This window comes from Oncorhynchus clarkii, unplaced genomic scaffold (assembly GCF_045791955.1).
Source record: "Oncorhynchus clarkii lewisi isolate Uvic-CL-2024 unplaced genomic scaffold, UVic_Ocla_1.0 unplaced_contig_5674_pilon_pilon, whole genome shotgun sequence".
In the NCBI taxonomy this organism is placed as follows: domain Eukaryota; kingdom Metazoa; phylum Chordata; class Actinopteri; order Salmoniformes; family Salmonidae; genus Oncorhynchus; species Oncorhynchus clarkii.
The window spans coordinates 74,131-101,111 of NW_027258118.1; the positions used below are offsets into that span (position 1 = coordinate 74,131).

Sequence of the window (26,981 nt, forward strand, 5' to 3'; positions counted from 1 at the left end):
TGGAAAGCCTTCCCAGAAGACTGGAGGCTGTTATAGCAGCAATGTTCCAACATCTAGTGGAAAGTCTTCCCAGAACAGTGGAGGCTGTTATAGCAGCAAAGGGGGGGACCAACTCCATATTAATGCCCATGATTTTGGAATGAGATGTTAGATGAGCAGGTGTCCACATACTTTTGGTCATGTAGTGTACATTCCCCTTCCATGCAAATGTGTAACTCTTTGCAGATGAGATTAAATCTAATTTAAAAAAATTAAAATCATTTTTTAAATCATTAATTTCAGAGGTCAGGGGTCAAGCTGAGCCGGACCAAGAGTGGAAAAAGTTACTGGTTATGATGACATCACTGGTGAGAAGTCAGTAAAGACAAGATATTCAGTTGGCTGCATGTTAGTCTGTCAGCCCTATCTCTGTTGACATCTCACTTTCTCTCCACGCCTTCTCTCTCTCTCTCTGTTCCTCTCTCAGTCTTCCTGACAGATAGCATCAGATCTGTTGCCTTGGTAACATACCTCTATCATCTACACCCCCCTTCTCCTACTCTAACATCAGACCAATATAATATATAATATGTCAAGTATAAGTAGTTCCATAAAACACTACTTGTTATTGGGTTTTAGAATGGTTTGTATGGACACATGACTTTCTTCATGTGGGATAATAAAGTTTACTAATATTGAACTGCTATAATCAGAGAGAGGCAGAGGTTAAATCAACATAACATGACCTTTCATGATATGATGGGGAAGACAGTGGTATGGTGCAACAACACCCATGTGTAAACACATTCCCCATCTCTCCTCCACCCTCCTCTCTCCCTTACCCTCTTCTCTCCTCCGCAAATCTCTCTATCCCCTCCCTCCCATCATCTATACTCTACCCTTCTCTCTCCTATCCTCCACTCTCCCCTTCCCTCCTTTCTCCCCTCCCCTTCTCTCTACCCTACCCTCTATCCCCTACCCTCCTCTCTCCCCAACCCTCCTCTCTCCCCTACCCTCTTCTCTCCTCCTCCTCAAATCTCTCTCCCCACCCCTCCTCTCTTCTCATCTCTCTTTCTCTCTCTCATTCTCTCTCTTCGTGACGTATAGTGTTGGACCTGTTGGTCTTGACTTAGCTAATCTATCATCTACACCCCTCCCTTCTCCTACTCTAACATAACACCAATATAATATATAATACATAATATATACTCTCATTCATTTACATAGAGACAGATACAATCAATCATTGACACACTGAATATACAACAGTCAGATGCATGACACCATCACAACTTAACTGACATTAGTGCCTGTCCCCAGATGGACAGTTAGGCTCCAGTAAAGTACATTTACAGGTGATCACATCATTGTCCTGCTTTGAGACAGATATTTACTGTCTGCTTCCAGTTGTATGTTATTTTACTAACCCTGCAAATTATAATATATCTTATAATATCAAAACATATCTCAGTAACTGTCACAAGTGTATATCAGTATAACAGCATCATACCTGTGCTCCACAACAGGGTCATCAGTACCACTGCAGGTATCATGTCTGCCTCTAACTGGGGCTCCACAGTCTGCTGTCATAAAGAGTGGACTGAAGAGTGGAAAATACTGCTAGGCTATATGACTTCTCTCTCATTACGTCATAACTTCAATGATGTGAGATTAACTTCTTAGCAACTTATCTTGGATCAGTGGTTGAACACACTACAGCAAACTGATATGTTAAAAAAACTCCACAGGAAACTGCTGACAGAGCAGCAACGTTACACATAGTGTGTCCTATAATATCACCTCTAACTTTCTACTGCTTGAGTTCACCTCTTATAGAATATTGGCTTAATGTTCCAGCACCTAAATATAAACAGTACCAGCACCCAAAATGAGTACTGATGAGGTCTCATGTTAGAGCAGGAGAAGGGGGGATGTGGTGTAGGAGCTAGAGGTCTGTTACCCAGGTCAACTCAACAGGCCTGATGCTGTATGTCAGGGTCAGGCTGGAACAAGAGAGGAAAAGGTTACTGCTAATGATGACATCACTGGTGAGAAGTCAGTGACAAAAAGATGAAGAGGAGACGAGAGGAGAGGAGAGGAGGGGAGAGAAGAGGAAGACGGGAGAAGAGGGGAGGAGAGGAGAGGGGGGAGAAGAGGAGAGGGGAGAAGAGGAGAGGGAGAGGGGAGAAGAGGAGAGGAGAGGGGAGAAGAGGAGAGAAGAGGGGGAGAAGAGGGGGGAGAAGAGGAGAGGAAGAGGGGAGAAGGGGAGAGGAGAGGAGAGGGAGAGGGCGGAGAAGAGGAGAGGGAGAGTTGGAGAAGAGGAGACGGAGAGGGAGAAGAGGAGAGGGAGAGGGGAGAAGGAGAGGGAGAGGGGAGAAGGGGAGAGGGGGGAGAAGAGGAGGATGGGAGAGGGGAGGAGAGGGGGGGGGAGAAGAGGAGAGGGAGAGGAGAGGAGAAGAGAGGAGAGGAGAGGAGAGGAGAGGAGAGGAGAGGAGAGGAGGAGGTTGGGAGAAGGGGAGAGGGAGAGGAGAGGAGAGGGAGAGGGGAGAATAGGAGAGGGAGAGGAGAGGAGAGGGAGAGGGAGAGGGGAGAAGAGGAGAGGAGGTACTGTTTGTCACACCGTTCCACTCAGAGGACTCTACCTTTTGTTATCAAGTGGGAGTTTCCACCATATTTAGTAAACCAGTCATTTCAGTGAATGGAAGTGAACAAGTGCACACTTTAGGAGAAAGGAGGATAATTGGGACAATCGTTCTTTCTAGTCTACAGTCCTGCGTCTATGACACCAGATTTCCACCTAGTGGCCATAAGAGGAACTCTCCTGTCAGTGTGTTTTTACTGCTGGCTCAAAACAACACATGACCTGCAAACAGGATATGATTCATGTGTGAGTACTAAAAGCATATGAATATAGTATATTATAGTATATTTATTATATATGTGGGTCTGATAAGTAAACACTTTCAAAGTTTGTGCGTAATGATTGTGCAGGACTGCATAATGCTGGGGAGCCTGGCGCCTTCGGGAAACCTCATGATATGAGTGATAAGAAGTGTTTAAAAAGGTGAGTTCTGAACCCTGTAGACTACTGCACTACTTCTGAAGAAGACCAGAGTCATTTCAGAATGAAGACTATAGTTCTGACGGTGTTGCTGTTCTGTCTGTCTGGGGCCTGGACTCAGGGAGAGAGTGGAGGGGTAACTAGTAGTTCTGTCTGTCTGTCTGTCTGTCTGTCTGTCTGTCTGTCTGTCTGTCTGTCTGGGGCCTGGACTCAGGGAGAGAGTGGAGGGGTAACTAGTAGTTCTGTGTGTAAGTAAGTAAGTAAGTAATATACAATGGGCCCAGCGTTGTCCGGGATTGGTTGTCATTGTAAATAACTATTTGTTCCTAACTGACTGTGTGGGAGGATTTTCCAGACATCTGGTAACTATGCTGTTCTCTTTGAAGTAGATAGAATAATCAATATGAGTTTAACTACTAGACATGTGTAAGCAGAATGAAGGCTGAGCCCATGTGACTGTACAAAGCTGGATCAACATCGAGTCAACTATTAGACATGTAAAGAACAGAACATAAACAGAATCTGTGTAGATGAGGAAAGGTAGACTAACAAGACGTGACTGGTCTGAACCATATCTGATCTGGTGAAGGATACTGGACACACACATGGGTTAATCACACAGACAACATCAGTCTGAACTTGTGAAGGATACTGGACACACACATGTGTTAATCACACAGACAACATCGGTCTGAACTTGTGAAGGATACTGGACACACACATGTGTTAATCACACAGACAACATCAGTCTGAACTTGTGTCTCGGTCTGAACTTGTGAAGACCTTTGGACAGGAACATTAGATAATCAGTTATAGGCCCCAGTAGGAGTGTGCATGTCACCACCAATAGAATCTATGCCCCAATGTCTGAGCCAATAAGAGAATGGAAACTAAGCAAGACAACTAGATTCATAAAGTGGAGTGGTGATGTTATGTAAGGATCAGACTGTATAGGCTATATTACATGTGTTTAGTGTATTATTGGGGCAGCAGGGTAGTGGTTAGAATGTTATGTAAGGATCAGACTGTATAGGCTATATTACATGTGTTTAGTGTATTATTGGGGCAGCAGGGTAGCCTAGTGGTTATAATGTTATATAAGGATCAGACTGTATAGGCTATATTACATGTATTTAGTGTAGTATTGGGGCAGCAGGGTAGTGGTTATAATGTTATGTAAGGATCAGACTGTATAGGCTATATTACATGTATTTCGTGTATTATTGGGGCAGCAGGGTAGCCTAGTGGTTAGACTGTTATATCAGGGTCAGACTGTATAAAAGCCAAGTACTAAGAATGAAGAGTCAGTTCTTCCATGGAATTGTTCAGCTTTGTTACTGTTTGTAATAAAGTCTAGTTGAATTCACAGGTTCTGGTTTGGTGAAATAGTTGATTCAATATTTTACACAACAGTCAATGTGTCTAAACTGGAAGAACATTGAAATTAAGTTGTTTTCAAGTCGTTATTAACAACAACCTGAAAATAAATATTTACAACCTTCAACTAAAACCAAACGTATATTGGACGTTGGGTATCGTCTTCTTTTCAACGTCTTTTCAATGACATTTAGCTAGGTGGTACAGCCCAATGTCAAAACACAGCTTTAATGTGTCCAAATTAATAACCAATATGCAGAAACCATTTGTGATACTGAAAACCTAAACATAAAATGTACCATCTGCACAAACATCTGCAACAATAATCATATTACTGAAACAAGCACCTTTTAAAATGCACCAGCACCAGAAACACTGTTGTTCTGACAAGTAGCAATAAATCACTGATATCAATTAGGGGGGAAATCGGGTTGTAGGTGCTGTTGAAACTAACACAACTAAAAACACATGGAAATGGGAGATATATTTTACCTCCCTGGTTAGAGGACAAATCAGGTTGTTGGTGCTGTTGAAACTAACACAACTAAAAACACATGGAAATGGGAGATATATTTTACCTCCCTGGTTAGAGGACAAATCAGGTTGTTGGTGCTGTTGAAACTAACACAACTAAAAACACATGGAAATGGGAGATATATTTTACCTCCCTGGTTAGAGGACAACCTGCAGAAGACAGTCAGCTACATTTTGGAGAGATGCATTTACATTTAGAGGTCGTTAAACAAAGGAACACAACACTTATTTTTCATCCCTCATCGATATCATGTTGAAATCATTTGTGTGAGAGTGGGGAGATGAGGTTGTCCTGTTAAAACTAACAGCTCAAAAACCACATGGAATCTGGGAATAATGTGTACATCACTGGTTAGAGGACAACTTGTAGAAAACATCTAGCTACATTTTGATTCCAGTGGGTCACCAATGCTGTAAGTGTAACACAGCTCTTTTTGTGTTAGTCACTTTCTGTTATATCATATAAATAACACTCTTTCAATTCAGAGCCTGGATTTTCCCCCTGAGGCTAATATCCATATCATGCTGAAATCAATTGAACAGGGGGCAAACATTTAGAGTTCTACATTGTGACATCATTAAAATACTCCTTCTACAATGTTTAAACATTCTACATTGTGACATCATTAAAATACTCCTACCACAATGTTAAAACATTCTACATTGTGACATCATTAAAATACTCCTTCTACAATGTTTAAACATTCTACATTGTGACATCATTAAAATACTCCTTCTATAATGTTAAAACATTCTACATTGTGACATCATTAAAATACTCCATCTACAATGTTAAAACATTCTACATTGTGACATCATTAAAATACCCCTACTACAATGTAAAAACATTCTACATTGTGACATTATTAAAATACTCCTACTACAATGTTAAAACATTATACATTGTGACATCATTAAAATACTCCTTCTACAATGTTTAAACATTCTACATTGTGACATCATTAAAATACTCCTACTACAATGTTAAAACATTCTACATTGTGACATCATTAAAATACTCCTACTACAATGTGAAAACATTCTACATTGTGACATTATTAAAATACTCCTTCTACAATGTTAAAACATTCTACACTGTGACATCATTAAAATACTCCTTCTACAATGTTTAAACATTCTACACTGTGACATTAAAATACTCCTACTACAATGTTTAAACATTATACATTGTGACATCATTAAAATACTCCTTCTACAATGTTTAAACATTCTACACTGTGACATCATTAAAATACTCCTACTACAATGTTTAAACATTCTACATTGTGACATCATTAAAATACTCCTACTACAATGTTTAAACATTCTACATTGTGACATTAATTCATTGATATCATGAAACAACTCCATCATTAATGTATTTTCTGATGTTTGATCAGAGATCTTTTATCAGAGTATCTCTTGTCACATTGACCACAGCTATGAGGTTTCTCTCCTGTGTGTGTTCTCTGGTGTACAATCAGATGGCTAGATGTAGTATAATTCTTCCCACATTGTTCACAGCTATGAGGTTTCTCTCCTGGGTGTGTTCTCTGGTGTACAATCAGATGACTAGATGTAGTAAAATTCTTCCCACATTGTTCACAGCTATAAGGCTTCTCTCCTGTGTGTGTTCTCTGGTGTATAATCAGATGGCTGGATGTTGTAAAATTCTTCCCACATTGTTCACAACTATAAGGTTTCTCTCCTGTGTGTGTTCTCTGGTGTGATACCAGGTTGCTTGACTGAGTAAAATTCTTCCCACATTGATAACAGCTGTAAGGTTTCTCTCCTGTGTGTGTTCTCTGGTGAGACAACAGGCTGCTTGACTGAGTAAAACTCTTCCCACATTGATCACAGCTATAAGATTTGTCTCCTGTGTGTGTTCTCTGGTGTACAATCCGATGGCTAGATGTAGTAAAACTCTTTCCACATTGATCACAGCTGTAAGGTTTCTCTCCAGTGTGAATTCTCATGTGTACTTTTAGTGAATTTGATCTTAAGTAACTCTTCCCACAGTTAGAGCAGCAGTGCGATTTCTTCCCTGTTGGTCTCCACTGGTGTTTCTTGAGGTGTTCTGATCGGGAGGGACTCTTCCCTGCCTCGTCAGCTTCATGATGTTGTTGAGGCTCCCCAGAGGATCCACGATAGTCACATCTCTCTCCTGTGTGAACAACAAGTCAGACAGATGGTTAAAGGCCCACAACAGCAGAAATCCACTGTAAAAGGTGATGCCAACAGCGTAGCCATGATGTTGTACAACAATTGACGTCTGTAATGAATGTTAAAATTATTTGACAATTGTCTTGAGACAGTCAAGTGAGCAACAATAGTCATATTTTGTCATGTTTTCACATTAGTCGTAACATCGATGATTGTCTGCTAGAAATAAGTTATTATAGTTGCTGAACCCCTAAGCAGTGTGCCAGACAACCTTTGGTCACCAATATAGGCCCCTTTCTGTGTTTGCTAAAATAGGCGCACGAGGGAAATGAATTGAATGTGAGAGTGGTTACATTTATCCAGCCCCCAGAGTGGTTACATTTATCCAGCCCCCATCCCTCAGCTGTTTACCAAACCAAGTCTCAGGGCAGGCATTTTGTTGCTGTTTAAATGCTAGGTTGTCCCTTTAAAAAAGCCAAATCAATCGATCAACCAATCTGCAGTTCAAACAATAACAGGGATGTCATTCCACCACTGTTTTGGTAATAAGATGATGGATGGGTCTGGAGAAATGTAACTACTCTCAAATTCATAGACAGACCTACGGATGCAAGGACTGACCATCCATGAAATCAACATGATAGTTTTAACCATGTTGAGGCTAAACAGTGTTGATTTACATTGTTTCTAAACATTGGCGTAAAAAAATCTTATTTGGGGTTCTGATGGGGTACAACAGTTGAACTAAGCTCATGAGGTATGTGTTATATTCTTCAAGAATCAATGGCTATATATAATATAAATGTAGCAATTACATATTTCCCCTTTAACACCACACATCAGTTCAACAACTGCAGAGTTTGTGCCTCTGTTTTTAAGACAGTACTTACTAGTGTTAATCACGGCCCGGTTTCTCAAAACCATCTTACGGCTAAATTCACCGTCAGAACCATAGGATACCTTAAGATGCGTTGGGGAAACCGGGCCCAGATATCCAGTTTCCTCCTCTTCGTCCTCCTCTTCCTTTTTCGATGTGACAGTCATCTCCCCCTCCCCCTCTTTCACTCCAAAAACTGCATCCCTCTCTCTCTCTGCCTCCTCTTCTTTTACTGTAACATCCTCCTCCTCTTTCACTCTGAACGAGTCTTCCTTTTCTTTCACTGAAACGTCTTTCTCTTCTTCTTTCACGGTAACAGCCTCACCCTCTACTTGTTTTTGTATTGAAACATCCTTCTCTTCCTCCTCCTCTTTCAGGAGAGCTTCTTTCTCCGTCCAGAAGACCTCTTCTTCTTTAGCAGGAGGAGAGTAACTTAATGAACTCATGGTCGGAGATGTTCGCTAGCTAGCATTAGCAACTAGCCTAGTTCTAAGCTAATTTAGCAAACCAGCTAGCTGATAAACAACGTAAATATATAATTAAATGGGCCAACACGTACATACGACAGAAGTGTGTTTAATACACAGCGACTAATATACACCAAAACAGTGTAAAGAGAGTGAATGTTGTAGCTATGTTTGCTATAAAGCTACCGAGGTGTCTAACTGTTGTTGTTGAAGGAGCGTCCCGTCCACTAGATTACACGTCACACTGGCAGCGTCGCCTGAACCTAAAAGACGCACATCGCCATCTGCTGACTGGAGTGGCAACGCAGTTGAGGAACCAAAAGTTTATTTTTCATTTATTTCATTAAAGTTGATTATCATATTAAGTCGTTCAAAGAAAAGCATGTGTTGATTGATTCGTGTTTAATGAGTGATATTTTAAAACAAACTTTAGACCCACTACATATTTACATTGAACCATAGTTCTGACATGGATCATTTTGAACTGAGGCATATCTTTTATCACAGCCAAAATGTGGTTTAGTCAATTCATCCAATTTTTCATGACTTTGTCAATCAACTTGTTCTTAATACATCTAAATCATGGTTGAGTGTTTCTGTATCAATAAGGACTTTTAACAAATTAAAATCATTTGGAGTCATTTTGACTCCAGCCAAAAGCACCTTTGATAAATAGGACGTTTATTTCAAATCAAAATCACATTTTATTGGTCACATACACGTGTTTAGCAAATGTTATTGCAGGTGTAGCAAAATGCTTGTGTTTCTAGCTCCGACAGTGCAGTAATATCTAACAAGTAATATCTAATAATTTCACAAATCTAAGTATTTGAATGTAGGTTTCTCTGTAGACATGATCCATCCCACCAGAGAATGGAGGGGCACCTGTATCAGTGGTTTTGACCAGATAGACACCTGCAGACACACAGTATAGTGCCTCCCATGTTCTCTCCTAAGATTGGACTTTCTATACCACGTATCACCTGACTGTGTACAAAACTGCCAATGATAGAAACCTCTTCCAGTCGTATACAGTGTATTCATTAAGTATTCAGACCCCTTCACTTATTCCACATTTAGTTACGTTACAACTTCATTCTAAAATTGAATATGTTTTTCCCCTCATCAACCGACACACAATACCCCATAATGACAAACCAAAAACTGGTTTTCAGACATTTTCGCAAATGTCTTTACTTAAGTATTCAGACCCTTTGCTATGAGACTCGAAATTGAGCTCAGATGCATCCTGATTCCATTGGTCATCCTTGAGATGATTCTACAACTTGATTGGAGTCCACCTGTGGTAAATTCAATAAATTAGACATGGTTTGGAAAGGCACACACCTGTCTATATAAGGTCCCAAAGTTGACAGTGCATGTCAGAGCAAAAACCAAGCCATGAGGTCAAAGAAATTGTTCGTAGAGCTCTGAGACAGGATTGTGTCGAGGCATAGATCTGGGGAAAGGTACCAAAAATGTCTGCAGCATTGACGGTCCCCATGAACACAATGGCCGCCATCATTCTTAAATGGAAGAAGTTTGGAACCACCAATACTCTTTCTAGAGCTGGCCGCCCGGCCAAACTGAGACATCGGGGGAGAAGGGCCTTGGTCAAGGAGGTGAACAAGAACCCGATGTTCACTCTGACAGAGCTCCAGATTTCCTCTGTGGAGACGGGAGAACCTTCCAGAAGGACAACCATCTCTGCAGCACTCCACCAATCAGGCCTTAATGTAGCAATGATTAAATTGTCAAAATTTATTTCAATGGACAATTCTATGAACTGTTCTGTGAAATGTGTTGGCTAGAGATGACTTGCAGGAGCTTGCAGGGATTTGTAGTCTTGCATGTTGTCTACTTTGATGCTAATTAGCATTTTCAAATCTGAGAGTAAAGAGAGACAAATATATTGATAAGAGTATTTGTATTTATTATGGATCCCCATTAGTTCCTGCCAAGACAGCAGCTACTCTTCCTGGGGTTTATTGTGGATCCCCATTAGTTCCTGCCAAGGCAGCAGCTACTCTTCCTGGGGTTTATTATAGATCCCCATTAGTTCCTGCCAAGGCAGCAGCTACTCTTCCTGGGGTTTATTATGGATCCCCATTAGTTCCTGTCAAGGCAGCAGCTACTCTTCCTGGGGTTTATTATGGATCCCCATTAGTTCCTGCCAAGGCAGCAGCTACTCTTCCTGGGGTTTATTATGGATCCCCATTAGTTCCTGTCAAGGCAGCAGCTACTCTTCCTGGGGTTTATTATGGATCCCCATTAGTTCCTGCCAAGGCAGCAGCTACTCTTCCTGGGGTTTATTATGGATCCCCATTAGTTCCTGCCAAGGCAGCAGCTACTCTTCCTGGGGTTTATTATGGATCTCCATTAGTTCCTGCCAAGGCAGCAGCTACTCTTCCTGGGGTTTATTATGGATCCCCATTAGTTCCTGCCAAGGCAGCAGCTACTCTTCCTGGGGTTTATTATGGATCCCCATTAGTTCCTGCCAAGGCAGCAGCTACTCTTCCTGGGGTTTATTATGGATCCCCATTAGTTCCTGCCAAGGCAGCAGCTACTCTTCCTGGGGTTTATTATGGATCCCCATTATTTCCTGCCAAGGTAGCAGCTACTCTTCCTGGGGTTTATTGTGGATCCCCATTAGTTCCTGCCAAGGCAGCAGCTACTCTTCCTGGGGGTTTAATATGGATCCCCATTAGTTCCTGCCAAGGCAGCAGCTACTCTTCCTGTGGGTTTATTATGGATCCCCATTAGTTCCTGCCAAGGCAGCAGCTACTCTTCCTGGGGTTTATTATGGATCCACATTAGTTCCTGCCAAGGCAGCAGCTACTCTTCCTGGGGTTTATTATGGATCCCCATTAGTTCCTGCCAAGGCAGCAGCTACTCTTCCTGGGGTTTATTATGGATCTCCATTAGTTCCTGCCAAGGCAGCAGCTACTCTTCCTGGGGTTTATTATGGATCCCCATTAGTTCCTGCCAAGGCAGCAGCTACTCTTCCTGGGGTTTATTATGGATCCCCATTAGTTCCTGCCAAGGCAGCAGCTACTCTTCCTGGGGTTTATTATGGATCCCCATTAGTTCCTGCCAAGGCAGCAGCTACTCTTCCTGGGGTTTATTATGGATCCCCATTAGTTCCTGCCAAGGCAGCAGCTACTCTTCCTGGGGTTTATTATGGATCCCCATTAGTTCCTGCCAAGGCAGCAGCTACTCTTCCTGGGGTTTATTATGGATCCCCATTAGTTCCTGCCAAGGCAGCAGCTACTCTTCCTGGGGTTTATTATAGATCCCCATTAGTTCCTGTCAAGGCAGCAGCTACTCTCCCTGGGGTTTATTATGGATCCCCATTAGTTCCTGTCAAGGCAGCAGCTACTCTTCCTGGGGTTTATTATGGATCCCCATTAGTTCCTGCCAAGGCAGCAGCTACTCTTCCTGGGGTTTATTATGGATCCACATTAGTTCCTGCCAAGGCAGCAGCTGCTCTTCCTGGGGTTTATTATAGATCCCCATTAGTTCCTGCCAAGGCAGCAGCTACTCTTCCTGGGGTTTATTATGGATCCCCATTAGTTCCTGCCAAGACAGCAGCTACTCCTCCTGGGGTTTATTATGGATCCCCATTAGTTCCTGCCAAGGCAGCAGCTACTCTTCCTGGGGTTTATTATGGATCCCCATTAGTTCCTGCCAAGGCAGCAGCTACTCTTACTGGGGTTTATTATGGATCCCCATTAGTTCCTGCCAAGGCAGCAGCTACTCTTCCTGGGGTTTATTATGGATCCCCATTAGTTCCTGCCAAGGCAGCAGCTACTCTTCCTGGGGTTTATTATGGATCCCCATTAGTTCCTGCCAAGGCAGCAGCTACTCTTCCTGGGGTTTATTATGGATCCCCATTAGTTCCTGCCAAGGCAGCAGCTACTCTTCCTGGGGTTTAATATGGATCCCCATTAGTTCCTGTCAAGGCAGCAGCTACTCTTCCTGGGGTTTATTATAGATCCCCATTAGTTCCTGTCAAGGCAGCAGCTACTCTTCCTGGGGTTTATTATAGATCCCCATTAGTTCCTGTCAAGGCAGCAGCTACTCTTCCTGGGGTTTATTATGGATCCCCATTAGTTCCTGCCAAGGCAGCAGCTACTCTTCCTGGGGTTTATTATGGATCCACATTAGTTCCTGCCAAGGCAGCAGCTGCTCTTCCTGGGGTTTATTATAGATCCCCATTAGTTCCTGCCAAGACAGCAGCTACTCTTCCTGGGGTTTAATATGGATCCCCATTAGTTCCTGCCAAGACAGCAGCTACTCCTCCTGGGGTTTATTATGGATTCCCATTAGTTCCTGCCAAGGCAGCAGCTACTCTTCCTGGGGTTTATTATGGATCCCCATTAGTTCCTGCCAAGGCAGCAGCTACTCTTACTGGGGTTTATTATGGATCCCCATTAGTTCCTGCCAAGGCAGCAGCTACTCTTCCTGGGGTTTATTATGGATCCCCATTAGTTCCTGCCAAGGCAGCAGCTACTCTTCCTGGGGTTTATTATGGATCCCCATTAGTTCCTGCCAAGGCAGAAGCTACTCTTCCTGGGGTTTATTATGGATCCCCATTAGTTCCTGCCAAGGCAGCAGCTGCTCTTCCTGGGGTTTATTATGGATCCCCATTAGTTCCTGCCAAGGCAGCAGCTACTCTTCCTGGGGTTTATTATGGATCCCCATTAGTTCCTGCCAAGGCAGCAGCTACTCTTCCTGGGGTTTATTATGGATCCCCATTAGTTCCTGCCAAGGCAGCAGCTACTCTTCCTGGGGTTTATTATGGATACCCATTAGTTCCTGCCAAGGCAGCAGCTACTCTTCCTGGGGTTTATTATGGATCCCCATTAGTTCCTGCCAAGGCAGCAGCTACTCTTCCTGGGATCCAGCTAAAATAAAGGCAGTCATACCATTTTAAAAACATGACAATAAATTCACAACACACTGTGTCCTCAGTCACCTTGTCCCAGAGAGGTTTACATGGTTATCAAAACATTACACCAGGGTGAGTCTAAACAAAACACAGCCCTGTGGGGAAAATGAATGGAACCATCTCCCTGTTTGACCTCTAGTTGTTATGAATATTATGACTCTACAGAGACACACAGTGGACGTGTCAAAATATGTTCCATTGATAAATCACACTTTATTTAACCTCAATGTCATCTTGTGTTTACATGGCATTGTAGATTTTAGCTGTATATAGGATGTATTCTGGATGTTTTCAGTGTGTTTTTAACCCTTTCAGACACTGGATTAATCACAATTAAAAATAGTGCACTAACATTATACGAAGTGAACTCAAGTCTGACAGCCCAAACAAACACACATTCTCAGTCAAAAACACAAGTCAGAACACAGCCTCTCGATTCTCTCATGTGTTTTCAGGTTTTCTGACTGGGAAAATGTCTTTCCACAATGAGAGCAGTGGTATGTCTTCTCCTCCTGTGTATTTGTATGTATTCTTTCATGCTCTTTCAGGTACCTTAACCGGGTAAATCTCTCTCCACACTGGGAGCAGCGGTACATCTTCTTACCTGTGTGTGTCCTCTCATGCTTGTTCAGGTTTCCTACATGGCCAAAACTCTTTCCACAATGGGAACATTGGAAAAGCTTTTCCCCTGTGTGTCCCCTCTCATGCGTTTGCAGGCTCCCTAACTGGGTAAATGACATTCCACATTGGGAACAGTGGTAAGGCTTCTCTCCAGTGTGTATTCTCTTATGTGTTCTCAGGCTCCCTAACTGAGTAAAACTCTTTCCACACTGGGAGCAGTGATGTCGTCCTGCTGGTTTGGACGTCTCGGGGTCTGGTTTCCCTGAAGGACTCTTCCTGCTGTCAGAAGGAGAGTCTGGTCTCTCTCCTGACAAAGACAAACAGATTATTTAATTAAACAGAGACCTGAATGAAACCTCCACATGATAAAACTTCCTATGACATTTAATCTAGACTAGATCCCTCAACCACCTGAAGTCACTTTTCACAAGTGTTATTAAAGCCACTACAAAATGCAGGTCTCTGTGTGTTCTTAGTCAGAGAGGCCTATAGAATGGTCTAGAATGTCATTGTATGTTGTAGCGTTTACACCAGTCCAGCCTACGCTTGACACTCTAGCAATGATAAAGTACTTTATGATAACGCCAAAATTAAATAAACAATTTGGTATCATTTTTATTATGGAAGATTGAATAGGTGTGCTTCAAACGGTTTGCTTGTAATGATTTGTAGCCATCGTCTCGACTACCTGTGCATGAGTGTCCATTCAACTCAGTTTCCCTACCTGAAAAAACGCCATTCCGTAAAGTGTTTTCGCGCACGCAAATTCAGGAAAAAACCGAAGAGCAGATGGCCTGACCGCGTTTTGCGACTGTCGGCTCACTTGACCGCAGTCAACGACGGGCTGGAAATCGCCTCCAGTTTAGTACAGTGGAATTGCAGTATTGAATGAAGGCAAGTCCATTCCGTGAGACATTTAAGTTGTGATTTTGGGTGCAAATCCATTGTTAAAGTTTTGTTGTTGGCCAGCTTCTTGATGGTATTCACATCTTACAGTGTAGCTTTATCAATTCCTACATTAAACAACGGCATTTAAGCTCAGAACTAGAGTAGAATGCCGTTTTAAAACCACGTATCAGTTCAACAACTATTTTCAAGACAGGACTTACTGGTGTTACTCAGATCTTCTGTCTCCTCCTCTTCTTCCCTCTCCTCCTCCTTCAATATGACAGTTATCTCTCCTTCATTCACTCCAAAAAAAGTATAATGGTTTTCTTCCTCTTCTTTCTGTGTAACAGCCTCACCCTCGACTTCTTCGTTTACTGTGACATCCTCCTCTTCATTCTCCTCTTTCACGACAACGTTCAGCCAAACACCTTCTTCCTCCTTCCAGCAGACCTCTTTTTTAGCAGGAGGGCAGTAGCTTGCTGAGCTCATGGTCGGGGATGTTAGCCAGCTAACCTAGCTAGTTAGCGACTAGCCTAGTGATAGGCTCATTTATCAAGCCAGCTACCGTTACCTGACTAAACGGAAATATGACATGAAATGGGGAAACTAGTTAAAAGACAGAATTATGTTCCAAATACAGAAGTAAATATAGACCGAAGCAGTCTGAACAGCTTGAACGTTTCCGCTAGGAAGCTACCGAGGTGGCTGACGAGATGTTGTTGAAGAAGCGTCCCGTCCACTACATTATACGTCACTCTGATAGCATCGCCTGAAAAACGCATATCGCCATCTGTTGACTGGAGTGGTTAACGCAGATAAATGTTTATTTTATTTCCAGACAAAAAGTGCATTTTTACATTTCTTTCATTAAATAATAATATAATAGTCAGACAACTGCAGATTTGTAATAAGTATGAATTTAAAACCTACTTCCACATTCTACCAACCCAACAGATGTTTCTACTACAGTGAATATTAACCAATGAGGTGGGTCTTTCCACATTCTACCAACCCAACAGATGTTTATACTATGAACACTTTCAGGTTAATTGAAGTTAAATTCCCAAAAAGCCTAAACAGGTTTGGTCATTATCAGCTATGGAAGCGTTGAAAGACGATGCACAACAACGGTTTCTTCCACGAAACCACAACTTCAATAACCACGCGGTCAAAATAACTGTAAAGTTATTCTCCATCGAAACGACTACCGCTACAATCGACCTGTTCACAACACATGGGTATTGGATCTAACCTCATTGATCTATCAGTAAGCTATGTTTACATGGGTATTGGATCTGACCTCATTGATCTGTCAGTAAGCTATGTTTACATGGGTATTGGGATCTAACCTCATTGATCTATCAGTAAGCTATGTTTAGCTATGTTTACATGGGTATTGGGATCTCAGCTATAGTATAATCCAGCATAGAGTTTGGAGTGTGACTGTTTGAGGTTGTGGACAGGTGTCTTTTATACTGATAACAAGTTCAAACAGGTGCCATTAATATAGGTAACGAGTGGAGGACAGAGGAGCCTCTTAAAGAAGAAGTTACAGGTCTGTGAGAGCCAGAAATCTTGCTTGTTTGTAGGTGACAAAATACTTATTTTCCACCATAATTTGCAAATAAATTCATAAAAAATCCTACAATGTGATTTTCTGGAATTTTTTTTCTAATTTTGTCTGTCATAGTTTAAGTGTACCTATGAAGAAAATTACAGGCCTCTCTCATCTTTTTAAGTGGGAGAACTTGCACAATTGGTGGCTGACTAAATACTTTTTTGCCCCACTGTATATATATATCACACACACACATTAATGACAATTGCAACAATACTGAATGAACAATGAACACTTTTCTTTTAACTTATAACACACACACACACACACACACACACACACACACACACACACACACACACACACACACACACACACACACACACACACACACACACACACCTCTGAAGTGACAATGATACTGAAGAGTCTGCTTAGGAGACAAATACTGTCAACTGTTTGAATAAAAATAGAGTTTAAGTTACCTGTGATGAATGTTGAAAACAAAAACTGTAATTTCTATATGCAGGAAATCCTATTTTAATAATGGACATGGTAAGAATTGACTACCAAAGTGCGAGTCATAATTCCCATGAGACCTTCTAGCAAAATCTGAAAAGCGGTTCCTTCATTTATTCCATAGGATATTTTTAGATTCACTTAAAATAAGGTCTGTGTTGAGTGTAGGCTTACACCACCTTGCCAATTGTATAACTGTGTAGATATCCATAGGACAAAGTAACTGTGATCAATATTGGCTAAATATAAGCAAAGATCATTTATGAAAATATGTTGACAAACGTTACCTTAACAAACGTGACCTTAACAAACGTGACCTTAACAAACGTTACCTTAACACACGTTACCTTAACAAACGTGACCTTAACAAACATTACCTTAACACACGTTACCTTAACAAACGTTACCTTAACAAACGTGACCTTAACAAACGTTACCTTAACAAACGTTACCTTAACAAACGTGACCTTAACAAACGTGACCTTATCCTAGTGAGATTTACACGGGTACCAAAACACAGAGGAACCTGAACCCTAACCTGCACCCTAACCTGAACCCTAACCTGCACCCTAACCTGAACCCTAACCTGCACCCTAACCTGAACCCTAACCTGCACCCTAACCTGTACCCTAACCTGCACCCTAACCTGTACCCTAACCTGAACCCTAACCTGAACCCTAACCTGAACCCTAACCTGCACCCTAACCTGAACCCTAACCTGCACCCTAACCTGAACCCTAACCTGCACCCTAACCTGAACCCTAACCTGCACCCTAACCTGCACCCTAACCTGAACCCTAACCTGCACCCTAACCTGAACCCTAACCTGCACCCTAACCTGCACCCTAACCTGCACGAAACACAGACCTTATCTGAAGTAGATGAAGACATTCTCTATAGAAGACATGAACAGAGGTGGTTTAAACACGAAACACAGACCTTATCTGAAGTAGATCAAGACATTCTCTATGGAAGACATGAACAGAGGAGGTTGAAGCCTGCACGAAACACAGACCTTATCTGAAGTAGATCAAGACATTCTCTATGGAAGACATGAACAGAGGAGGTTTAAGCACGAAACACGGACCTTATCTGAAGTAGATCAAGACATTCTCTATAGAAGACATGAACAGAGGTGGTTTAAACACGAAACACAGACCTTATCTGAAGTAGATCAAGACATTCTCTATGGAAGACATGAACAGTAAAATAACGAAGGAAACCCTTTCAAATTCAGCCACAAGTTATTACAGGAAGTATAACGCGTCAACTATTTCTCTCTAAACCATATACCTTTGACTGATCCGGAAACTATCACCTCGAAAACAAGACGTTTGTTCCGTTCCGTATTTTATCTAACGGGTCCATGAGTCTAAATATTACTGTTACATTGTACAACCTTCAATGTTATGTCATAATTACGTAAAATTCTGGCAAATTAGTTCGCAAAGAGCCAGGCGGCCCAAACTGTTGCATATACCCTGACTCTGCGTGCAATGAACGCAAGAGAAATGACACGATTTCACCTGGTTAATATTGCCTGCTAACCTGGATTTATTTTAGCTAAAGGTTTAAAAATATATACTTGTGTATTGATTTTAAGAAAGGCATTGATGTTTATGGTTAAGTACACATTGGAGCAATGACAGTCATTGATTGATTGTTTTTTGTAAGATAAGTTTAATGCTAGCTAGAAACTTACGTAGCTCACTGCATTCGCGTAACAGGCAGGCTCCTCCTGGAGTGCAATGTAATCAGGTGGTTGGAGCGTTGGACTAGTTAACTGTAAGGTTGCAAGTTGGAACTCCCTAGCTGACAAGGTTAAACATCTGTCATTCTGCGTTCCTAGGCCGTCATTGAAAATAAGAATGTGTTCTTAACTGACTTGCCTAGTTAAATAAAGATTAAATAAAGGCGGAAAGAAAATATAATAATAATAATAATAATAATAAATTATAATAAAAAATAATAAATCAAATAATCGGCAAATTGGCGAGCAACCCCTTGTTTTGTCTGATCCGTTTCCAAAAAGTCACTTAGCATATATATTTGAGAAGGGTCTATCTGGGGGCCACGGCATGTTGTGATTTTCGTGTAGTTATGTTTTACTAAACACCTGGTATCACACATGCCCTGTTCCAGTGTGACTAGATCTCCACAGTGATGTATCACACATGCCCTGTTCCAGTGTAACTAGATCTCCATAGTGATGTATCACACATGCCCTGTTCCAGTGTGACTAGATCTCCAATTTGAGACCATTTTCGTAAACATTGAAGCTTTTCTGAGATTTTTATACATCCCCAGATGAATGTGATAAACATACCTGAATTTAATTTTCAGCAAATACAAGCCAGTTTTGAAGCTGCATAGATCCATTAATTGGAAAGTCACAGTGATGTATCACACATGCTCTGTTCCAGTGTAACTAGATCTCCAATTTGAGACCATTTTCGTAAACATTGGAGCTTTTTATCGATTTTTAAACACCCCCAGACAATTTATATAAACATACCATGATTTGAACATACAGCAAAACAAGCCTGTTTTGAGGCTGCATATATCCCAAAATAGGAACGTCACAGTGATATATCATACATGCTCTGTTCCAGGGTGCCCATACATATAATTTGAGACCATTTGGGGAAAGTTTTGAGCTTTCATCGATTTTTAAAGACCCCCAGACAATTACATCCTCTTCCCCAGAATTTCAAGGGCCAGCGAGAGCTCACCGGACGCCGCCGGAACCGCAACGCTTTCCAGGGCTTTGGCCCCTCTCTCGGGGCAAACCCATTCCAGGGCGCCCTGCCCTTCACAAAGAAAAGAGAACTCTCCCAAGGGCTCCCGCCAGCTCCTCCGGGATCGTTCGCGTTACCGCACTGTACGCACTGCGGTGCCCATCTCCACCACTCCGGATTTGGGGATCTCACATGCCACAAGCCCATATGCTCACATGCCACAGGCCCAAAGGCCCAAAGCCCATAGCTCTGCCCTGGTACTTTCATAGGCTTTCAGGGCTATACACATGACATATTATGTCGTATATTAGGTATAACGAAAATGTACTTTATTTAGTCACATAACTACAGCTGTAAATACTACTGGATAAAGGCTTCTGCTATTGAATACATTAAATGATTTATAACACCTGGAGCAACCTTAAATTGTCCCTGCATTTTTTTTATCCCCTTCAGAACATTTATGAGAGTTTGAGTTAGTGACCTTTGGAGAGAGTTTTTCCAAACTGCCAACCTTTTGTTTTCAAATGGAATTAATGCAAATACAACTTGTGAGAAAACCCCCACTCAGAGGTGTGATATTCCCTCCCTTCACCAAACAATTTGCCCTGAATAGAATATTTAAATGTGTAAAGGGGTTGGGCCTATCTGATTGTAAACATAAAGACCTTTCCAGAGTCTGAACTCATTCACTACAGAACGTTATACTGAGAGACACTTAGAAGGAGCTGGATTATTGCCCTTTTCCCATATTCTGAAAACATTTTATTGAGAATTGACTTCCTTCTCCTTGGAGGAAGATGGCATCTGCAACTGCTACTGGTTCAAGGTAAGTTCTCTCTAAATGAAGGGAATAGCACACCTCTCAGTGGGGGTTTTAGACTCTCATTTGGCTCTTTCTCTTAAATCAGACCATAAATGAATTGCTTTCTATCATGTTTCACAGAGGGTTAGAGGGTGAGAGTGTGCAGAATGTTTTTGAAATCACTTGGCAACTCTTTATTTCTGTGTTTTGTGTCGCGCAGTGAGGGTTGAAAAATTATGGTCTGTGATTGTTAGCTGGCGTGCTATCCTCAGATAATAGCATTGTTTGCTTTCACTGTAAAGCATTTTTGAAATCTGACATGCTCGCTGGATTCACAAGTGTCGCTTTAATTTGGTGTATTGAATGTGTGAATTTCATGAAGTTAAATTTTACAGTCATTTATTTGAATTTGGCATTCTGCATTTTCACTGGATGTTGGCCAGGTGGGACGCGTCCCACATATCCCAGAGAGGGTTTAAGTAATAACTTCATTACATGTACCTATTGTGCATTCACTGTCTTACAGAAAACAAAGAAGGATCCCTATTGTGTGCAGATTTTGCATGAAGAACCAGGAAAACATAATCTATACATCTCAGCAGAGTGTGCATGAAGACAGAATCAAAACCAAAGATTGATCAGGAAGTTCATCATTCCCACGATTCCATGATAGAGCATCTTTGGCACGGCAGGATCACTGACTACAGAATACTCAGCTGTATCGTGACACAACAGGACGCACTCCAACCTCTGATTAAGAATCGTGAACAAATGGGTCATTTTGTTACGAACAAGCCAGAAGACAATCAAATGACTGGGTAAGCTACTGTTTTACACTGATCAAATAATATATGTGCAAGTTACATTGGAACTCATTTGAACTGTTGTCCAATTATGTTTGACTGTAAAATAATATAAACGTTTTTGTTAATCTGTATGATATTTCAGCCAAGTGGAAGTGGCTCAAGTGTTGGCACCAACTACAGATGAACATATAGATGAAGACTCAGACGTCAACATGGACCAGTCGGCGTTGTACCAACCGTAAGTAAATGCAAATAGAAATCATCTCATTAACAAGTAGTACGTATAAGTATATAAACAAACATGGATGTATTTTATTAATTCTAATCTGCATACCAGATATTTTCCAGACCATTGAACCAGTCATGGGACACCACACTGAGAAAGGGGATGCAAAGCAGTGGTTTATACCAAAAGCACCCTCTGGATTGTGATCTACTGGCTGGATTTGGGAAATATCTCCGACGACAACAACATTCCCCATTTCAAACAGGAGGAATGAACAGAGATTTGACTTTAATTTAACCGTTTACATATTTAATGAGAATTAATAGATTTTAAAGTAGTTATTAACTATGTCATTAATATTATTTTCATGTTTCATGCCGAGAGAGACAGAGAGGATCTATTACATGAACTTATGTTCATCTGTGATGGCTGAGAGGGATTTGGGTCACAGGTGCTGTTTTGAGGGGTTAAAAAGGTCACATAGCTTGAGAGAGAGAGGATCTATTACATAAAGTTATCACAGATGCACACTATGTAAAACACATTATATTAATAATTCCCTAAAAATGGGATGTCATTGTCTCTCATAACTGTTGCAATACAAAACATTGAAACATTGTTAAATATTTGTTACTTTGGTATGCATTGAGTGAAATGTTATACATATTGAAAGAGAATGTGCAATATTACACAATTAAATAATAGATCATCTCTCACACACACAAACGTGGCTTCATCGTTGTTCACAGTTTATTATCATAGTTTCTCACCATTTTTAATTATCGCTTATAATCAGTTTGAACATAGTTGGCCATAGTTTCCAATCATAGTTTCTAATCATAGTTTCTAATCATAGTTTCCAATCATAGTTTCTAATCATAGTTTCTAATCATAGTTTCCAATCATAGTTTCTAATCATAGTTTCCAATCATAGTTTCTAATCATAGTTTCCAATCATAGTTTCTAATCATAGTTTCTAATCATAGTTTCTAATCATAGTTTCCAATCATAGTTTCTAATCATAGTTTCTAATCATAGTTTCCAATCATAGTTTCTAATCATAGTTTCCAATCATAGTTTCTAATCATAGTCATAGTTTCTAATCGTAGTTTCTAATCGTAGTTTCTAATCGTAGTTTCCAATCGTAGTTTCTAATCATAGTTTCTAATCATAGTTTCTAATCATAGTTTCTAATCATAGTTTCCAATCATAGTTTCTAATCGTAGTTTCCAATCATAGTTTCTAATCATAGTTTCTAATCATAGTTTCCAATCGTAGTTTCTAATCATAGTTTCTAATCATAGTTTCTAATCATAGTTTCCAATCATAGTTTCTAATCATAGTTTCTAATCATAGTTTCCAATCATAGTTTCTAATCATAGTTTCCAATCATAGTTTCTAATCATAGTTTCTAATCATAGTTTCCAATCATAGTTTCCAATCATAGTTTCCAATCATAGTTTCTAATCATAGTTTCTAATCATAGTTTCCAATCATAGTTTCTAATCATAGTTTCTAATCATAGTTTCCAATCATAGTTTCTAATCATAGTTTCCAATCGTAGTTTCCAATCATAGTTTCTAATCATAGTTGATAAATGTTCTTTCTAATTGTATTTTCTAGTCTGAGAAGTGTTGGTACAATAATATAGTCAAATACAACCTAACAGGCCAGAAGCAATTGTTTGTCCCTGTAGTTTTGAATTTTCACTGTCAGAAAATTGTTGAGAGGCAAAGCGAGAATGAGCTTTGGAGGTGATCTTCCCAGGATGTCAACATTCTGTTATCTTCTGTTGGAGAGGGGAGGTTCCATTCAGGATGTCAACATTCTGTTATCTTCTGTTGGAGAGGGGAGGTTCCATTCAGGATGTCAACATTCTGTTATCTTCTGTTGGAGAGGGGAGGTTCCATTCAGGATGTCAACATTCTGTTATCTTCTGTTGGAGAGGGGAGGTTCCATTCAGGATGTCAACATTCTGTTATCTTCTGTTGGAGAGGGGAGGTTCCATTCAGGATGTCAACATTCTGTTATCTTCCGTTGGAGAGGGGAGGTTCCATTCAGGATGTCAACATTCTGTTATCTTCTGTTGGAGAGGGGATGTTCCATTCAGGATGTCAACATTCTGTTATCTTCTGTTGGAGAGGGGAGGTTCCATTCAGGATGTCAACATTCCGTTATCTTCTGTTGGAGAGGGGAGGTTCCATTCAGGATGTCAACATTCTGTTATCTTCTGTTGGAGAGGGGAGGTTGCATTCAGTGAGCTGGAGCGTTTGATTGGCCCTGCCTCTGGGAGACTGTCAGATATGGTCAAAATATCTGTAAGATATATCTGTCAAATATTTTTAGCTACATACTTCTATTTGGAGAGTTTTTTTTTTTTTTACCATTCAGGGATCTACTATCAAACAGTCATGAAATCATAAATAAATGAATGTGTACACTACAGTATGTGAATTTGATGGACTTTCTAACTTTAAAGGTCCAAGGACCAAAGTACAAATGAAGTCCCTGCTCAGCCCTGGTCCTTTCATTCTGTAATTTCTGGTTCCTCTCTAGGTTTCTTCCTAGGTTTCTGGCCTTTCTAGGGAGTTTTTCCTAGCCACCGTGCTTCTACACCTGCATTGCTTGCTGTATGGGGTTTTAGGCTGGGTTTTTGTACAGCACTTTGAGAAATCAGCTGATGTAAGAAGGGCTTTAAAAATACATTTGATTTGAGTCAATGCCATGTCTGTTGTCTTTTTTCATAGCCTGAGAGAGAGAGAGGGAGAGAGAGAGAGAGAGAGACCGACCCTACTACACTAACTGATACATGTAGATGTTTGGTACCAGAGGTAGATACTGTGAGAAACCCTACTACACTAACTGATACATGAAGATGTTTGGTACCAGAGGTAGATACTGTGAGAAACCCTACTACACTAACTGTTACATGGAGACGTTTGGTCCCAGAGGTAGATACTGTGAGAAACCCTACTACACTAACTGATACATGAAGATGTTTGGCGCAAAGAGGTAGATACTGTGAGAAACCCTACTACACTAACTGATACATGTAGATGTTTGGTACCAGAGGTAGATACTGTGAGAAACCCTACTACACTAACTGATACATGTAGATGTTTGGTACCAGAGGTAGATACTGTGAGAAACCCTACTGCACTAACTGATACATGTAGATGTTTGGTACCAGAGGTAGATACTGTGAGAAACCCTACTACACTAACTGATACATGTAGATGTTTGGTACCAGAGGTAGATACGGTGAGAAACCCTACTACACTAACTGATACATGTAGATGTTTGGTACCAGAGGTAGTCTGTCCAAGAGGGGAATCACACAGACTGATCTCAGTTAATTCATACTGTATGTTGTAGTCTGTCCAAGAGGGGAATCACACAGACTGATCTCAGTTAATTCATACTGTATGTTGTAGTCTGTCCAAGAGGGGAATCACACAGACTGATCTCAGTTAATTCATACTGCATGTTGTAGTCTGTCCAAGAGGGGAATCACACAGACTGATCTCAGTTAATTCATACTGTATGTTGTAGTCTGTCCAAGAGGGGAATCACACAGACTGATCTCAGTTAATTCATACTGCATGTTGTAGTCTGTCTGACAGACAGTGATTTTATTAAAAGCAAAAAGTTGATTACATGGCAGTTTAGAGAGCAACATCAAAACACTAATCTACATCATAATCAATATCATAACATTTATAATCAATAACATCATTATCTCTATATTACTAACAACATAACACTAATCTACATCATAATCAATATCATAACGTTTATAATCAATAACATCATGAGGTAAACAACAACAACAAACCCCTTTATTAAAAAATGTTTCAAAATACAAAGAATGAACAGATGATTATAATAATACCTGGACTAATAATGGAAACACTTCAAGATAAAGAATCTAAGAGACACTAAATAAGATAAAGAATCTAAGAGACACTAAATAAGATAAAGAATCTAAGAGACACTAAATAAGATAAAGAATCTAAGAGACACTAAATAAGATAAAGAATCTAAGAGACACTAAATAAGATAAAGAATCTAAGAGACACTAAATAAGATAAAGAATCTAAGAGACACTAAATAAGATAAAGAATCTAAGACACACTAAATAAGATAAAGAATCTAAGAGACACTAAATAAGATAAAGAATCTAAGAGACACTAAATAAGATAAAGAATCTAAGACACACTAAATAAGATAAAGAATCTAAGAGACACTAAATAAGATAAAGAATCTAAGAGACACTAAATAAGATAAAGAATCTAAGAGACACTAAATAAGATGAAGAATCTAAGAGACACTAAATAAGATAAAGAATCTAAGAGACACTAAATAAGATAAAGAATCTAAGAGACACTAAATAAGATAAAGAATCTAAGAGACACTAAATAAGATAAAGAATCTAAGAGACACTAAATAAGATAAAGAATCTAAGAGACACTAAATAAGATAAAGAATCTAAGAGACTCTAAATAAGATAAAGAATCTAAGAGACACTAAATAAGATAAAGATTCTAAGAGACACTAAATAAGATAAAGAATCTAAGACACACTAAATAAGATAAAGAATCTAAGAGACACTAAATAAGATAAAGAATCTAAGAGACACTAAATAAGATAAAGAATCTAAGAGACACTAAATAAGATAAAGAATCTAAGAGACACTAAATAAGATAAAGAATCTAAGAGACACTAAATAAGATAAAGAATCTAAGAGACACTAAATAAGATAAAGAATCTAAGAGACACTAAATAAGATAAAGAATCTAAGAGACACTAAATAAGATAAAGAATCTAAGACACACTAAATAAGATAAAGAATCTAAGAGACACTAAATAAGATAAAGAATCTAAGAGACACTAAATAAGATAAAGAATCTAAGACACACTAAATAAGATAAAGAATCTAAGAGACACTAAATAAGATAAAGAATCTAAGAGACACTAAATAAGATAAAGAATCTAAGAGACACTAAATAAGATGAAGAATCTAAGAGACACTAAATAAGATAAAGAATCTAAGAGACACTAAATAAGATAAAGAATCTAAGAGACACTAAATAAGATAAAGAATCTAAGAGACACTAAATAAGATAAAGAATCTAAGAGACACTAAATAAGATAAAGAATCTAAGAGACACTAAATAAGATAAAGAATCTAAGAGACTCTAAATAAGATAAAGAATCTAAGAGACACTAAATAAGATAAAGATTCTAAGAGACACTAAATAAGATAAAGAATCTAAGACACACTAAATAAGATAAAGAATCTAAGAGACACTAAATAAGATAAAGAATCTAAGAGACACTAAATAAGATAAAGAATCTAAGAGACACTAAATAAGATAAAGAATCTAAGAGACACTAAATAAGATAAAGAA

General features: G+C 39.9%; 1 protein-coding gene across 2 annotated transcripts; it reads right to left on the minus strand.

Moving 5' to 3' along the window:
* Positions 1–6,175: 6,175 nt before the first annotated feature.
* On the minus strand, positions 6,176–15,642 carry LOC139395729 (zinc finger protein 436-like). 2 transcript variants are annotated; one of them, XM_071143071.1, is made up of 3 exons: positions 15,140–15,642; positions 14,014–14,337; positions 6,176–7,115 (listed from the first exon to the last, which is right to left on the minus strand). In XM_071143071.1, the coding sequence occupies exons 1-3, from the start codon at positions 15,405–15,407 to the stop codon at positions 6,325–6,327; spliced, it is 1,383 nt and encodes a 460-aa protein (XP_070999172.1). In that variant the 5' UTR covers positions 15,408–15,642; the 3' UTR covers positions 6,176–6,324. The 2 variants fall into 2 exon arrangements, with proteins under 2 accessions (XP_070999172.1, XP_070999173.1); XM_071143072.1 differs by lacking the exons at positions 14,014–14,337; positions 15,140–15,642 and adding an exon at positions 8,005–8,648.
* Between the last annotated feature and the right edge of the window lie 11,339 nt (positions 15,643–26,981).

Coding starts and splice junctions, on each gene's coding strand:
- LOC139395729 (XM_071143071.1), bottom strand. CDS start 15,407: ATGAGCTCAGCAAGCTACTGCCCTCCTGCTAAAAAAGAGGTCTGCTGG. Junction 14,338..15,139: donor AGAAGATCTGAGTAACACCA/GTAAGTCCTGTC, acceptor TGTCTTTGTCAG/GAGAGAGACCAGACTCTCCT. Junction 7,116..14,013: donor GCATGAGAGGACACACACAG/GTAAGAAGATGT, acceptor TTGTTCACACAG/GAGAGAGATGTGACTATCGT.